The 14,765-nt window shown below is 37.4% G+C and overlaps 1 protein-coding gene across 3 annotated transcripts in view; it reads left to right on the top strand.

Annotated features, from left to right (window-relative positions):
- The window catches only part of LOC311443950 (fibronectin type-III domain-containing protein 3a-like), a 45,389-nt gene extending 31,031 nt beyond the window's left edge, over positions 1 to 14,358 (top strand). For all 3 annotated transcript variants that reach the window (XM_084534643.1, XM_084534641.1, XM_084534642.1), the window contains exons 9-27: positions 273 to 427; positions 691 to 750; positions 2,148 to 2,286; positions 3,345 to 3,398; positions 4,076 to 4,197; positions 4,281 to 4,455; positions 4,705 to 4,791; positions 5,010 to 5,148; positions 5,658 to 5,726; positions 5,954 to 6,072; positions 6,172 to 6,277; positions 6,944 to 7,119; positions 7,721 to 7,834; positions 8,415 to 8,564; positions 8,922 to 9,202; positions 9,771 to 9,983; positions 10,335 to 10,501; positions 10,704 to 10,825; positions 11,760 to 14,358. In XM_084534643.1, the coding sequence (XP_084390769.1) occupies positions 273 to 427; positions 691 to 750; positions 2,148 to 2,286; positions 3,345 to 3,398; positions 4,076 to 4,197; positions 4,281 to 4,455; positions 4,705 to 4,791; positions 5,010 to 5,148; positions 5,658 to 5,726; positions 5,954 to 6,072; positions 6,172 to 6,277; positions 6,944 to 7,119; positions 7,721 to 7,834; positions 8,415 to 8,564; positions 8,922 to 9,202; positions 9,771 to 9,983; positions 10,335 to 10,501; positions 10,704 to 10,825; positions 11,760 to 12,077 (2,766 nt within the window). In that variant the 3' untranslated portion in view covers positions 12,078 to 14,358. The remainder of the gene's footprint in view (positions 1 to 272; positions 428 to 690; positions 751 to 2,147; positions 2,287 to 3,344; positions 3,399 to 4,075; positions 4,198 to 4,280; positions 4,456 to 4,704; positions 4,792 to 5,009; positions 5,149 to 5,657; positions 5,727 to 5,953; positions 6,073 to 6,171; positions 6,278 to 6,943; positions 7,120 to 7,720; positions 7,835 to 8,414; positions 8,565 to 8,921; positions 9,203 to 9,770; positions 9,984 to 10,334; positions 10,502 to 10,703; positions 10,826 to 11,759) is intronic.
- The last annotated feature ends 407 nt before the right edge of the window (positions 14,359 to 14,765 follow it).

Raw genomic sequence — 14,765 nt, 5'->3', positions numbered from 1 at the left:
GTGAAATAACAGATTTTCTCTTCGTACACTGAGACAACGTAACGTGCCTATAAGTAAGGTTATACAGTCTCTGAAAGGAAATCCTTTAGTTTGATAATTGAAATGAAAACAGAATAATGTAAACTCAAATAATTACTCAGTGTTTCCATTACGAAGGTAAAGAATTCCTCCAGTGAGGAACTTCATGGGCAAGCTAGCAACACCATGTTATTAACTAATTGACCTTTTATTACAGAAAGCAAACTTACTTGCATTATTTATGCTTTTAATAGGTTTCTGATATACAAGCAAGATCAGCCGTTCTGTCCTGGAATCTCCCAGTTAGTTCACAGAATGGAGAGAGCCATAGTCATAGTCCAGCAGCATTTACATTTGAAGTAGCAATATCCAACAGTGGTAAAAATGGAAAATTTAAATCTGTCTATGTGTAAGTTTAGTTTCTTCATTTAAGCACAATACCGATGTTTAAAAACATTAACCAATCAGCAATCTCTTTATCAGGAGCTGTTTGTTGACTTGCAGACCTACATACTTCACGTGAAATAAATTTTAAGTAATGTCAGTATGAGTTACGTGGACAATGGAAAACTTGAAAATTAAATGTGTGCTAGATGGTTTTGCTTTTCAATAAGCTTTTATCCAATAATGTATAAGGAAGAGCTGTAACTTTTTTTTTCTCCCTTTCCATAGTGGGGAAGAATTAACAATTACACTTCCTGATCTCAGACCAGCAACTGATTACCATGTCAGGTATGTTGTTGGAATACTTAATGTTGTTTTTCAGATGTTAATTACAAAATCATTCTAGCTTCATGAAAAGGATGTGGTCACAGACCACATTTGAGGAATATTAAGCATAGAATAACAGAGCTGCGGACATTACTGTTGCTATCTAATTCCTTCTTTTCTTCTAACTCCATTGAAGTGTCGCCTCACTTTCTTCAGTTTTCTTCCCTACTGTCTTCTCTCTCTTCTTGTTTCTCCGAAATATAAACATCAAGTTATCCTCTGTGGCATCTTTTCTAGAATGACAAGTTTGCACTTAGTGAAAGAGATTGATGTGGGCTGAAGGCAGTAGCAGATAAAATAACTTAAACTTCAGCGTGGATTTGGAAGTTTGATGTGTCAGCTTGATTTGTAAAGTTGCTTCTCTGAACCGCAAGCTTCCGTAGCCCTGCAAGAAGAGCTGAAACTAGTTGAAATAGGGAGACAGTAGATGCTGTGTTACAAGGGAACAAGATGTTCTCTTGGAAATGAAGCAGAGCTCCATGTGCACAGCGTAGGGTACTGGAAGATGGACAATTTTTCACCTTTCTGAAAAATAAGGCAATCCATTGCTCTTGAAAAACAAACATAAGTGAGTAAAACTGTCCCAGAGATCCTGTCCCATTTGAACAATTACACTGAAATGTTGTGGTAAGTGTAGTCCACATTCAATCTCAAGGTTTTTCAGTGAAAAGGTTCATTTCAAGTCAGGTATTCTGTTACCATTTGGTAACGCTTGCTGTAGTTTTCATCATGCCTCCCATGAGTATTTCATCACTAAAATATCTCCACTGTGATAGAGTAAAATGCAGTCCGCCCTCTCACTGTGATGATTAGAAAAGAACACTTGTGTGAATGATCTTGGTCATGTTTCTTGGAGACCAGGGGCCTACAAACATCTAAACAGACTTGTTTTTTGTCAAGAGACACACAGATTGGCACATTGTTTCTGTCAAAATATGAACAATAGAAAGGATTCCTCACTAATTATTAGTTCAAAATAATTGTAAATTAAGGATATTGATCTAGAAGGCTCCGTGTGGTGAGTGTCCACATGCAAGCTCCATCACGCTGTTGTCAGTACACACCCGTGTCCCTGGTGAGCATGGTATGGTCAGTAGAATTTCTGATGGGGACATCAGTTCCTGGAACCTAGAATAAGATCATAAACTCAGACTTGGCTTTTTCAGTCTTGACTGAAAAGGCATGATATTGTTGTCTTTAGGAATCAGCGTCTTTGGGTACTTTTTTCCAAGAGCGTGGGCATTCTGGTTTTGCTGCTGTAACCACAATTTGCAATTAAGTAAATTTCTCAAGCTGCCAACTTCTCCTTAAATTTTCAGTTGCTAACGCAATAACGTAATTAATTGTCCTCTGTTCAGAGTTTCAGCAACCAGCAGTTCGATCAAAGAATCCGTTTCAGAATTAGTGAGCTTCACTACAGAAAGTTGTGAGCCAGATTGTCCAGCTGCCCCAAAGCTAATTAACAGAACCAAAAACAGCCTGAGTTTGCAGTGGAAGGTAAGTAGACTAATGTAGTCATATATGGCATGTTTACATTAGATCTGTCAATAACTTGGGTATATTAGGTGTTGGCTTTTAAGTTGCTTGGTTAAGACTGAAGGCTGAAATCATGATCACTTCTTCCTATTTCCTTTACTGCTTCCCTATTTTTTTGCATATCACTTTAGTATGATTGAATTTGTAGCAGGTCTCTCTAAGTATGAACAGTTGTTTAACAGGAAAGTTTTATTCTTAAATGGCAACATAAGAAAGAATGGAGAATCGACGTTTTGCGTGGAGTTCATAGATAGATGTGACTTAAAAGAATTTGGGAATTACAATGTTAGTTACTCGAACTAACTCGTAGTGAATATCTTTGTCTAGTTTGTACATTTACTTTTGAATCTAATTTTTGAATATATACATTATAATCTGTGAAGATTTGGTATCTTTGGTATCTGTTTTTTATTGACATTTCATGTTTTTCTTATGGCTATGCTTATACCTGGAACTAATGGTTTATAAATGAATAACATCAGTTAAATTATTTGTATCTATTCTGAGGAAGGATAGAGTTCCCATTTGTGTGCCATAGAAAACAGAAATGTTGCTTGTCTGAATGCTTACATTGCTCAAACAGCCAGTTGGCAAACACACAGCATGAGGATGTAAAGAAAACCTTTAAGACTATTTTCATTGTTCAGAAAATGAAACTGCTTGTGAGTTCATATTATAAACTATCATAATTAATAAAGTTAGTGTAACAGTTCAGAGGGCCACCAGGAACAAGGAATTGAAATAGCTGCTAGTGCTTACCCTGACTAACACACTTCACTGAATACATGTGTCTATGCCCACAATAGAGTTCCAGGTTATCGGAAGTATCTTTGTGGAAAAAGGGCTATTCTGTATGCCTACTGCAGATTCCTTTCAGCTGTACACTAAACAGTTATGTTTTAAAAGGTGGTTGGAATATATATATTCAATTCTTAAAATGCTTTGTTTTAGCATGCAATATGTATGTGTGAAGTTCCATCATTTGATTTTAACTTTTTTCATTGTTTCTTTATTTTCAGTCCTCAAATGACAATGGTTCCAAAATAACTAATTTTCTTTTAGAATGGGATGAGGTAAGCCCTTTTCTAGTGGAAAAAAAAAGTCATAATGACATCTTTAGGCCAATTATACCTAAAAATACTTTCTGCTTAGGTACATCTACTATTTTGGTGCAACTGTCGAGACAGTTTTAAAGTCACTAGCCAATTAAAAAGCTTAAATCAAATTACCAGTATTGCAGCAATTCAAGTAGATAATCCTTTTAGATCCTCTGAGAGGATAGTGCAAAGCTTCCTCATTTGGTTCTTGTCATTCAGAGTATTAATTCCTATGCTTTCTTTAAATGGCTGAGTGTTTTTGGCTTGTATCTTCAAATTTTCACTCAAATTTTGAACTTATTACATAAACGTAATTCTGAAGTGATTAAAAAAATCAAAAGTGTGTTTTGTTTTCAATTGCAGTTTTATTTATGACCATTTTGTCACAACTCCAGCACTAAAAAATCATCACATCTCAATCAACATGTTGTCTTATTATCTGGAATACTCAGGATTGCTATCAGTAATACTCAGTATGACCCTGGTGACATTATTTTTTTACATTCTTAAGGCTTCCTTTTTTTTTTTTTTTTGTTGTTACTAAATTTGTGAAACAAAATTTAGGAAAAGTTAGAGGTGAAGAAACTGACCTTAGCAGAGAGCATACAGTCCCAGTGCAAAAAGTTGCTCAGGTTGTTCTCACTTTTTTAAAGGGGAAGAATGGACCCTTCAAAGAATGCTACTACGGGCATCTGAAGCAGTATAAACTTACCAAACTCTCTCCTTCTACAAAATACTCACTTAGACTAGCTGCTAAAAACGATATTGGAATGAGGTAATGAACGCAATTTATAATATCATTCATTTTCTCTGCAGCTACATCTGCCGTCATTAACTTTCTAAAAAATACTTTTCCAGTGGGTTTAGTGAGACAGTGACATACTACACAGCAGGAATTGTCCCGCCACCCCCAGCACCCCCAGTGCTCGTTGAAGCAGGAGTGACCTGGCTGTCATTGAAGTGGAGCCCACCTAACGGGGTGTCTTCAGATGACTCTCTCACTTACAGTTTAGACATGGAGGAAGAAGGTTCTGTAAGTGCTGTTTTTTATGGCATGGGTAAAAGCTTGATATGTAGTAGTGCATAAATAACAATTTAACCCTGTATGTTACTTCTCAGTAAAATGATGCAAAATAGTGCAACAATTGGCAAGTACTGTATGTATTTATCAAACAAAGATGAAGTTCCAGCTAAAAAAAAAAGTCTAAAAGTCTTTATTTTGTTTTCTCATGGAAAATTAGTGTCTGCATTTGTTCTTTTTTTTTTTTTCCCTCCTTTACAGGGTTATGGTTTCCAACCACAGTATAATGGAGATGAACTCTCATGCACTTTAAGAAATCTTAGGAGGAGTACATCCTATAAGTTTAGGGTTTGTACTCTATTTTATTTCTAATTTAATTTTGACGGCATTTCAGGGGGGTTAGCATTTCTGTGTAGCTAAGACACTTTTTGTGGAGACTGGAGAAATTAACCTGCAATTCTCGTGTGTTTGGTTTTGTTTGCATGGAAGAATTTTGCAAATCAGCTAGCTGTGTATTACCTGTCATTAAATCAATTGCTTATATGTTCTCTTCATTCCTGAAACAGCTCTTTGCCTACAACAGTGAAGGAAAAAGTAGTCCTAGTGAGGTAGTAGAACACAGCACCAATCCTGACAAACCTGGACCGCCAAGTAAACCAGCTGTAAAGGGAAAGATCCATTCGCACAGTGTGAAAGTTGCATGGGGTAGGTTACCTTTCATTAGTGCTGTATTTGAGTGCTTCTCATACATTTGTGTATGCAACACGGATCAAAAAACAGAGGCAAACTCAGGCTAATTACTTGTCTCTGTAGAGAATGTTATTGCAGAGGGAATACATAGCATTAAAAAAATGCACCTTGCTCTGGTTTGGGGGCTGTAGCCAGCAGTATTCATTTTAGATATGCTTTAATAGCACCAAATTTACCATGATGCTTACATAATTTTTACATACTCTTAAAAGTTTGCCTCTGAAATTGGCAGTATTTTCTTAGTTGCACTTCTTCCTCACATAATCACAATTAATAATAGAAAAACTATTGTTCTGTAAAATGTATTTTGAGTGTGTGTGTTCACAGTTTTTTATTTAAATTGCGTTTTCTACTTGAATGAATTCTGTAACAGATGAAAATGTTCTCTGAAAATAGTTGATAGCAAATTAATGCATTGTCTTTAAAGCTTCAATAATTTATTGTAAGATACTGTTTTCTTTCAGAGCCACCCAAAGATAATGGAGGATCAGACATTTCTAAATACTTTTTGGAAATCTCAGAAGCATTAATTGGTAAGCCATTCTCATTAAGTACTAATTCAGCTTGTGATTCACTACTCCTTGCTCTAGTAATTACTGTTCTTTTTTCATGTCTGTTTTTGTTGTACATGTTCTTTGTGTAACTGATACTTCAGATTGGATTCTGTGGCTTGATTATCTTCATAAAAAATTGTGTGAAAATTTTCAAGGTTGATTTTTGCAAAAACTTTGAAGTATAAAGTATTTTCTTTTTACCCCAGGGAGTAAGTGGGATACCATATACAGTGGTTCCCAGAGAGAGCACACATGTGATCATCTCAAGCCTGGTACTTCATACAGATTGAGAGTTTATTGTGTCAGTAAAGGTGGCGAAAGCCAGGTGAGAAAAAGGAGAATAAATTTGGATCTGAAAGTCATTTCATTCTGTTTAGTGAAATATTTTGTGTTTTCATGCTACAACTATGTGTATTACTGCTAGGCTTCTGATGTTATGACTGTTACAACATCGGCTGTTCCTCCTGGACCGTGTCATGCTCCGTGCCTGGCAGGCAAAGCTAAGCCCAAGGAAATCACTTTACAGTGGGGTAAGCTCCAGCAAAATATTTTTCTCATTTTTAAACATCAGAACAAAAATTAAAAATCTGTAGAACTCTTTAAAACGTTTTCTTATATGTTTAAGTATTTTCATATAAAAATAATGTAAGTCATATAGCCCAGGTTACTAGTTTAATTTAAAACAAAAAAACAAAAAAACAAAAAAAAAAAAAAAAAACCAAAGCATGGTAACCAGCTAAGATTTGGTGATACATATATGTGTAACAATATGGAGACAGTTAAACAGAAATAAAGGTCTTGAGGAAAGCTTGATGACTGACTGCCTTGTTACTGATGTGTTATGGGCAATTTGAGAATCACCCCTCTTTTTTGTTTGTTTGTTTTTTTTTAATTTTTATCTTAGTGAAGGTAATAAACAGTAAAGAAGATACATTGTTTTTTGAAGGCAATGTTTGAAAAATTTATGGAAGAACCTGATAAAGGCTATCTTAAAATTATATAACAGTATCAGGGAGGGAGGGAGGGGGAGCATTGTGAAATGTTTCTGCTCAGATATGATGAATGCCTGCACTGGGATTCTGTGATTTTTAGAATTCATCTGGCTTGACATGCAGCTTGAGAAGGCTAATGGGAAACAAGCTAGAGAAAAAAGTGGTTTGTGAAATGAATAGAAAAAATCCCTTCTTATTTCGTAGGCCCGCCGTCTATCGATGGAGGTTCCGACATAACAGAATACATTGTAGAGATGGCAAACTCGGAACAAGATGAGCGCAGACAAGTGTATCAGGGTCCAGCATCGGAATACGCAGTGAACAACCTGCTTCCTGGGAGAACATACTGCTTCTGGATACGAGCAGCAAACAAAGTTGGGGTAACCGCTCTGCTCATGAGAGCAGATAGTTTTATGCAAGGGATAGTGGTGGTACTATCACGTTAGGAGCCTGATCGTATTTTGCGGCTTGTTAGATTTTCATTGAAGGAGCAGGATTTTTCATGTGGATTCACTGAGGTGGGGCTGAAGGAAGGACAGTTTTATAGTTTCACAGTTAGTGTCGACTTTTACAGACTGGTGGTGTGGGAATAGTCTTGTGTAGAGAGGTGGGGTCAAACAGTGCCACGTTTGAACAAGGTTAGGTTAGGACAAATGGTGGTTGCATAAAAGTCTTTCTGAAGCATTACCATTGCTTGTGGAAGCAGAATCCTGACTACAGGGGAAGGAGGAGTTACAAGACTATAGGAGAGTGTGAGTTAGTGGGAGGATCACAGATATCCTGTAGGCATGGGGCCAATTTACAGAGTAAACTCCCTGGAAGGAATTTCAAATGGCGCTATGAAACTGAGCACTGAAATCTTCTATTTGCTTCCCTATCAAGTTAAAAATAATTTGTTTTCTTTGGCTTGCGCACTTGCACATCAGTTTTGCTTTACTATTATTGCTATATTCATGCAGTTGTATTTTTATTTTTTTTCAGTTCGGTCCTCATTCGGACAAAGCAGAAATCTCTACTGCTCCCGGGCCTCCTGATCAATGCTGCAAACCTGTAATAACTTGTAAAAATGCAACTTCTGTTATAGTTTCATGGGAGGTAAGTTTTAATATTTTTCAGTAATATACAAATTAATATTTGGCTTTTAGAATAATAGTAATGTGTAATATACAGAAATGGAAGAGATGGCAAAGGTATGGGTGTAATATTTTAAACATTTCTCTAGAGAGCCATACGTTGTTCGTGCAGATTTTGTCTGCTACCAGTTTCCATTTTAAACTGAATAAATGGAGTGCCATTTAAATTCTCCTCACGGTATGTCAACTAGTGTTTTGCTGTTAATACTTAGAAGCATTTTAAGAAGTCGACCTTAGAGTCATTTTCTTGAGTATTGCTGAAAGTTTGAGTTTAAATTTCCAGTGAGGTTGTAAGAAATCATGCAGTATGCCACAGCAGTAGCAGCTTCAAGCGTATGGGTACGTTGTACTGGCATTGTTTTAATGGTAGCAAAGAGCCCGAGTATCATATCTGAGAATTAAGTTTGTTCTCTAAAAAGAACTCAGTTTTTCAATCCCAGTGCTTCTGTTTTGATGTCTTTGTGTGATGTAATGAAAGATCTTGCATGTTGAACACGTATGTATGTGCAATAGTGAAGATAATTTGTCACTTAAACCTTTAGAGTCCCGCATGCAATGGTGCAGAAATCAGTGAATACAGACTGGACTGGGGTCAGATGGAAGGAGCAATGCATGTCATTTACACTGGCCCTTGCCAGAGCTATGAAGTGAAGGGTCTCACACCTGCAACCACATATTACTGCAGAGTACAGGTATGAAAAGCCTTTTATTATGTGTTACTAAACAAATGAGGAAGCGCATATAGTTTGCAGAAAAAAATCAGTTAGAGATGACAACTACATGCTGTCACTTACTAAGACAATATTGCTTTAAAAAATCACTCTCCCTTTCCCTTCTCCCCAAGTCCCTCCTAACTGCATGTATCTAAAAATGAGGTTTAGGTCAAGTGTTTTATTAAATAGCAAACATTTTGCTATGTTTGTGTGTTGCCTGGGAAATTTCCCATGCTCTTCCAAGTTCCTTTTAATGACATGCAAAAGAAAGCATGACAGATATGACTGATTAGAAAAAAAGTGGATTCAGTAAACAACACGTAGTCTCTCTTTCAGGCTGTAAATATCTCTGGAGTTGGGTTGTTTGGTGAGACTGGTGTGGTGACAACCCCTGCATCAGTGCCTGCAGCAGTGTCAGTACTGCATTTACTTGAGGAAGATCAAATGGAAATTTCTCTTCCTTTATCAACGTGCCTTGCAATTCAATGGGAAGAACCATGTTGTCATGGGTCAGAGATCACTGGATATAATATAGAATATGGGGAGAAGCAGCTTGTAACTGTTGGAAGAAATACAAGCCATGTTCTTGAGAATCTGCTGCCTGATACTCTGTACAGGTAATAATAATCATTTTATTCAGAAAGCACATTTGTAGAACCTGCAGTCACTAGCTTTGAAGGTAGTGTTTTTAAACTTTATAGCAATTTCATTCAGCATACAGAATATTTGCTTGATTCACTCTACAACTCTGAAAAAAATAAAATTGCCAAGTCTTTCTTCTAAATTTTCTGGGTTTATAACTTTTTATTCAGAAGCAGTGCATACAGTGATGTGGTTAGTATCTCAAAATGTTTGGTTTGACTAAAGTTTAGTTCAGATTATGGATCTTCGGTGTCACCAGGAGGCAAACGGTACAAGTAAATGGGAGCTTAGAGCGCCTGGGCACTTGCTCGCTGCGCAGAATAAACCTGAACAATTCTGAGAAACACTGAAGTTTCATTGTGTCGAAAACAATGTAATTATTTTGACCTGTTTTGAAATAGATAATTTGTAAAGTTAATTTCTGACTGCATTTTAATTGCTTTATTGTTTGTAGTCATATTCTTTACAAACTTTAACTCTTGCCTCATTAGTATTTTTCGTGGCCTCAGTAGATTAACCATATCGCTTTTCTCCCATTTCTAGAATTAGAATACAGGCCATAAACAGCTTTGGAGTTGGTCCTTTCAGTCATTCCATTAAAGCCAAAACGAAACCACTACCTCCTGACCCTCCTCATCTTGAATGTGTGGTCTTCAGCTACCAGAGCCTTAAACTGAAATGGGGTGAAGGTCCCAGCAGAGCTTTAATTACCAACCCGACACAATTCAACTTGCAGATGGAGGACAGGTTTGGCAGGTAAAATAATCAGAACACTAAGAATGCTACAGCTGCATTAAAACTTCGTGTCAAGTTTTTTAAGACCATTTTAAGTATTCTCACCTCTGTCTGCACCAGTAAGTTATGTGGGCATCCCAAAGTTTGCCACTTTGTGTGCATTTTTGCATCCTGTCTTTCAACCAGAAGTGCTGTTAATCGCTGTTAGCTAGTATTTACTTGTAAATAGTAATTTTAGTATAGTATTTCCACTACTTTTGTACTAAAGTTAGATAGAAAAATATTCACCAAGCTAACTTACGATATTGATGCACAAATTTGTGGTTACTGAGTAACTCTAATTCGTATATATTGTTTTGTTTTGTTTTCCAGGTTTGTTACTGTTTATAGCGGTCCTTGTCATACCTACAAGGTGCAGAGACTCAGTGAATCCACTACGTACTATTTTAAAATCCAGGCATATAATGATGCCGGAGAGGGAGAGTTTTCTGAAGTTTACGCTTTCACTACAACTAAGTCTCCACCCGCATCTCTTAAAGGTGAGCTTAGACTGCTCTAGAAACCTCTGCAAGCTGTTTTTTAGCAGGTAGAATGCTAAAACCCGACTCTTTTCCCAGTGAGACCTCTCCGTGGCCACTGTGGGACTGAACAGAAGCCGGCTATCTTACGTAGAGATTTTCTACATTGGTAGAGACCTTTATTCTCTTTTTCTAAAATAACAAGAAATCACTTTTTTTCTAGCACCCAAAGCAAATCAGCTGGAAGAAAACACTTATGAAATCACATGGGAACCTTTACAGCCGATGAAAGGAGATTCCATTGTTTACATCCTTCAGCTTGCTGCTGGGAGAGAGTTTGATCAGGTACCTTTTATTTAACCAAATGAACTTGAGGCATTTTACTTAAGGAAAAAAAAACTCCTCTGAGGATTGTTTTGGTTTTTTTCTTAACCAAATGTAAATAAGTTATTCCCAAGTACATTGCAGATACAGTCTCCTTTGTTTAGCTCACTTTGGAGATCTGTTCAAAGGAGCACTTTTGCCTGTCTTCATGTTGTTGTGCATTTTTAATCACCCCCACAGGGGAATGTCACTACAGACTGTATGTTCAGGCAAATACGGGTGGGCAGTCTTTTGAGAGTGTTGTTCTTAAGACTAGCTTAGTTTACACAATTCTGTGCTTTCTTCAACTTGTCCTTTTCATTAGCAGGCAAATTGCTGCTGCTTCTGCTCTTTCTTTGAAGTAGAAGCACTTAACTGGAAATAATCTATAAGGCACAGATCATAATGGTTCAGGTCTGTTTTGGCCCTTTGGCTTGTGCTGTGGAAGAAAATGACTGCAAAGGCAGGTTTGAGAGTCACTGGGAGAATTGCTTGGGGGGTTACCACTGTTACTACCCAATCTTCTCAGTGCTTCCCGTGGTTCTTTTGATCCTTAAACCATACAGTCTGTGGCATCACTGTCTTTGTTAGTAGTGGACATCACTTGCCCCACATTTGCAGGGGAATTATACAGACCCGTGGTTCTGCAGAACTATATAGATTTTTTTTTTCTAAGTTTTGAAATCCAGGTCCATCAGTGTGGAGTGCTGTAAGAAGCTTTGGATTATTCACTAGAAAACGGATCATAAATTCATAAGAAATAAAAGCTGAGATTTCATTAAGTTGGCTTGAGGAGAATGACTTCAGGCCATATCCAGTGCTGCCTGTGCTCGTAAAGCGGAATGGGAAGTATAACTTCATGTTTGTGAGATGAATCCCAGTTAAAGTGCTTTCTTTTTCTTCTTCTTCTGCCTAGGTATACAAGGGACCAGAGACTTCCTTCCGTCTCACAAGCCTGCAGACAAACTGTGAATATCGGATCAGAGTCTGCGCTGGCCGTCAGTCCCAAGACTCTACTGGATCCCAAGAACTGTATGGACCTTACAGTCCCAGTACAGTATTCTCATCTCAGAAACAGGAGCTGGTTCCGCAGTGTGCTGATTTGACAACAGAGCTGGCAGAGAGTAAGAAGACGTTGCGTGAAGAGCGCTTCATTGCTATCGTTCTTCTCTGTGGGTTTGCAGTGGTTGCTATTTTATTTGCTGTTGTTATTCAGTACTTTGTAATCAAGTAGATGAGAGCCTATTCAGTACTCAGCTTTTTGTACAGAAGCTATTTCGGGTATTTATGGTTAGTTCTAATTAAAATCCTAGGTGGGGATGTATCGATACGTGCATTTCCACTTTTGCTGCTGGCTAACAGTGAGGCTGGGTTGGCAGATCCTTTCCAAATACTGAACACAGATTTCTTGTAGAAAGGGTAATCCTGGGTCCTCTGTAATCAGGGTTAGCTGTTAATAAAACAGCAAAAACTGCCTTATCGTGCACACGGGTGTGTGTGCACATTCTTCCTCTCTCTGAATTCAAGCGGGGCCTTTGGCCAGTTAGAGAGAGAAGGCGTTCCTAGAGCAAGTCCTTTTCAAGTACAACTAGACCAGTGGTAGCCGATCAGCAATGTTTAATCAGGTATCGTTGTAGTTTGGTATACATGAGATACAGCAGCACAAATGCTTAAGCTTAGAGCAGTACTGTATTGCAAGACATTACTAGAGCATACCACATTTAATATACTGTAGAAGGAAAGCAGAATATTGACTTTGACTTAGCGATATTACTACTTTACAGTTATTTTAATATTTTGGATTCAGTAATAATCATTTCAAGCGTTATAGTAGAGGGTGCCAGCATTTTTAGAATTTTAATCAAAATGCTCGACAAAATGTTAGCAGGATGTAATGTACATGCTGCAATTGCATTCGTATGTAACGTTGCAGAAAAGGCCCCTTTTGTATTGTACATTTCTGAATGAAATGCTTTCTGCTGTTGGTGAGCAGTTGTTGGCCCAATCCACATTTCACTCTCAGTGCCTGAGAGAAAAGTAATTTCCTGTGCTTCTGATTAAATCTTTGCAGTGTTTTCAGAAAAGCACAGGTATTGTCTTTAAGGAGAAAGAGTGCATTTATGATAAATGTTACACTATTTGGCTCAAACTGAGCAAATGTTTTTGTACTATTATTAACCTAAAAATGAAAGTTCAAACTGCTTTTGGATGCCCTTCTATCTTGATCTGAATTATCAAATTGTACATGAAAGAACTCTTTTTAGATAACATTTATACAATGTTTTAAATGACTTGCTATCCCAGTGGTAGCAGCTTCACATTCCATTGTTTTCTAGATGGGAATGTTCAGCCTGCTATGAACTTTTCTGAAACGCGTCCTGTTTGTCTGGGGGGGATTTTTTCGTGGACACTGTGCACTACATATGACTGTTCTTGTTAAATCTGCTTACGAGTATCTAAAGGCGAGCCCGACGGCTCTCTTCTTTTTATCAAAGATTTTGAAAGCTGGAACTCGCAAGTTTAGAAAAAGTTTCAGAATGGGTCTTCCTGATAGCATTGAGAGATGCCCTACAAAGGCAGATTCAGCGTTATTTTGCAAAGACTACACTATATACATCAGAGCGATGCACCTGTATGTGGAATGTTGGATGTGCTAGTGCTACAGGCTAAGTATTTCCCGTAATTAATCACTTTAAGGGTCTTTCTCCTATGGCAGTTGATGAATAATGTTGCGTTATAGTTTGAGGCATTGTGTTGTATTTCAGATGTGGAAAACCTAAATTATGACATAGTATCGCTTAATACTCTTAAAAGTAGATTTATGGTGCAATCTGAAATTAATCTTTTCAAAATGTACTCTTCATTTTGTACTCTATTTATTTTGATTAAAAGTCCTGGAAAATGTATGTTTGAATGTATTGTTCTACTTGTAGCAGAACTTTAAGTTAATCATTTATTATATCATAGAAATCTCTCCCTCCACTGTTCGAAAGAGATTTATACAGATATTAGTGTCTTTAGTTCGCAGAAGGGTTTACAATCTGTCTTTCTCTTCATAGTCTACTTTTAGCAAATACGACTGCCTTCAGCAAATCTCTATTGCCAAAGGGTTACTTCTTTAACTCTTAGAACGAAGTTTGTAGGGATTTATTTGGCAATACTTTTTCTGGTGATTTTAAAAGATAAATTAGAATCGCAAAGTAAATACTAACAAGTCACGACTCCTAAAAGGTAAAATAAAGTTCCTCTGCAATTGCCACAAAATACTCATGTTTCCAGGAAGTGTACTGGGCAGCCTGCCGTAATACCGATGTCACGTCAGCTATTATCCATTCCAGAACGATATACCCTAGTGGCATTAATGTATTAGGTATCTTCATTTTTCTTGTATTGTAATTTTGAGGTATCTCAAACTTATGTTAAAGCTGCCATGCATTGTATTACTAAATTGTAACTATCAAATAGATAATATATTTAATACAGCCAATAAATAATACAAATGTATTCAAATTTGACTACCGGGTTGCGTGTTTTTGTGGATTTTGACTTTATTCAGTCATTCGTACAGCCTGTAATTTAAGCTGAAGAAACGTGTTTAGCGTGGTTACTGAGCATCACGAAGAGCTGTCTTTAAAACAATCATTCTGGATGAAAAGTTGTTTGAAGTGCACAACTGAAACCTGTCCGGTTGCCTGCATTTCGTCTGTGGGTGAGGAAGGTGCGCCAGGCAGGTGTCCCAGAGGGTTTTGGTGACTTGAAAATCAGGGAAAGATGCACACCCTTACCCCTTACCACCTGTGCCCCTAGTCTGCTCCAGAAACAATTTCTGATGAGGCTCTGCAAGGTAGGTTTTTAGCACGATGCTGTCCTCTCGTTTCTAAGAGATGTCTGGGCACCAAACTGCCGTTTCTTGAGCCCTTTT

Source organism: Aythya ferina, assembly GCF_964211825.1.
Source record: "Aythya ferina genome assembly, chromosome: 13".
NCBI classification, from domain to species: Eukaryota; Metazoa; Chordata; class Aves; order Anseriformes; family Anatidae; genus Aythya; species Aythya ferina.
This window is presented reverse-complemented; position numbering and strand designations above follow the sequence as displayed.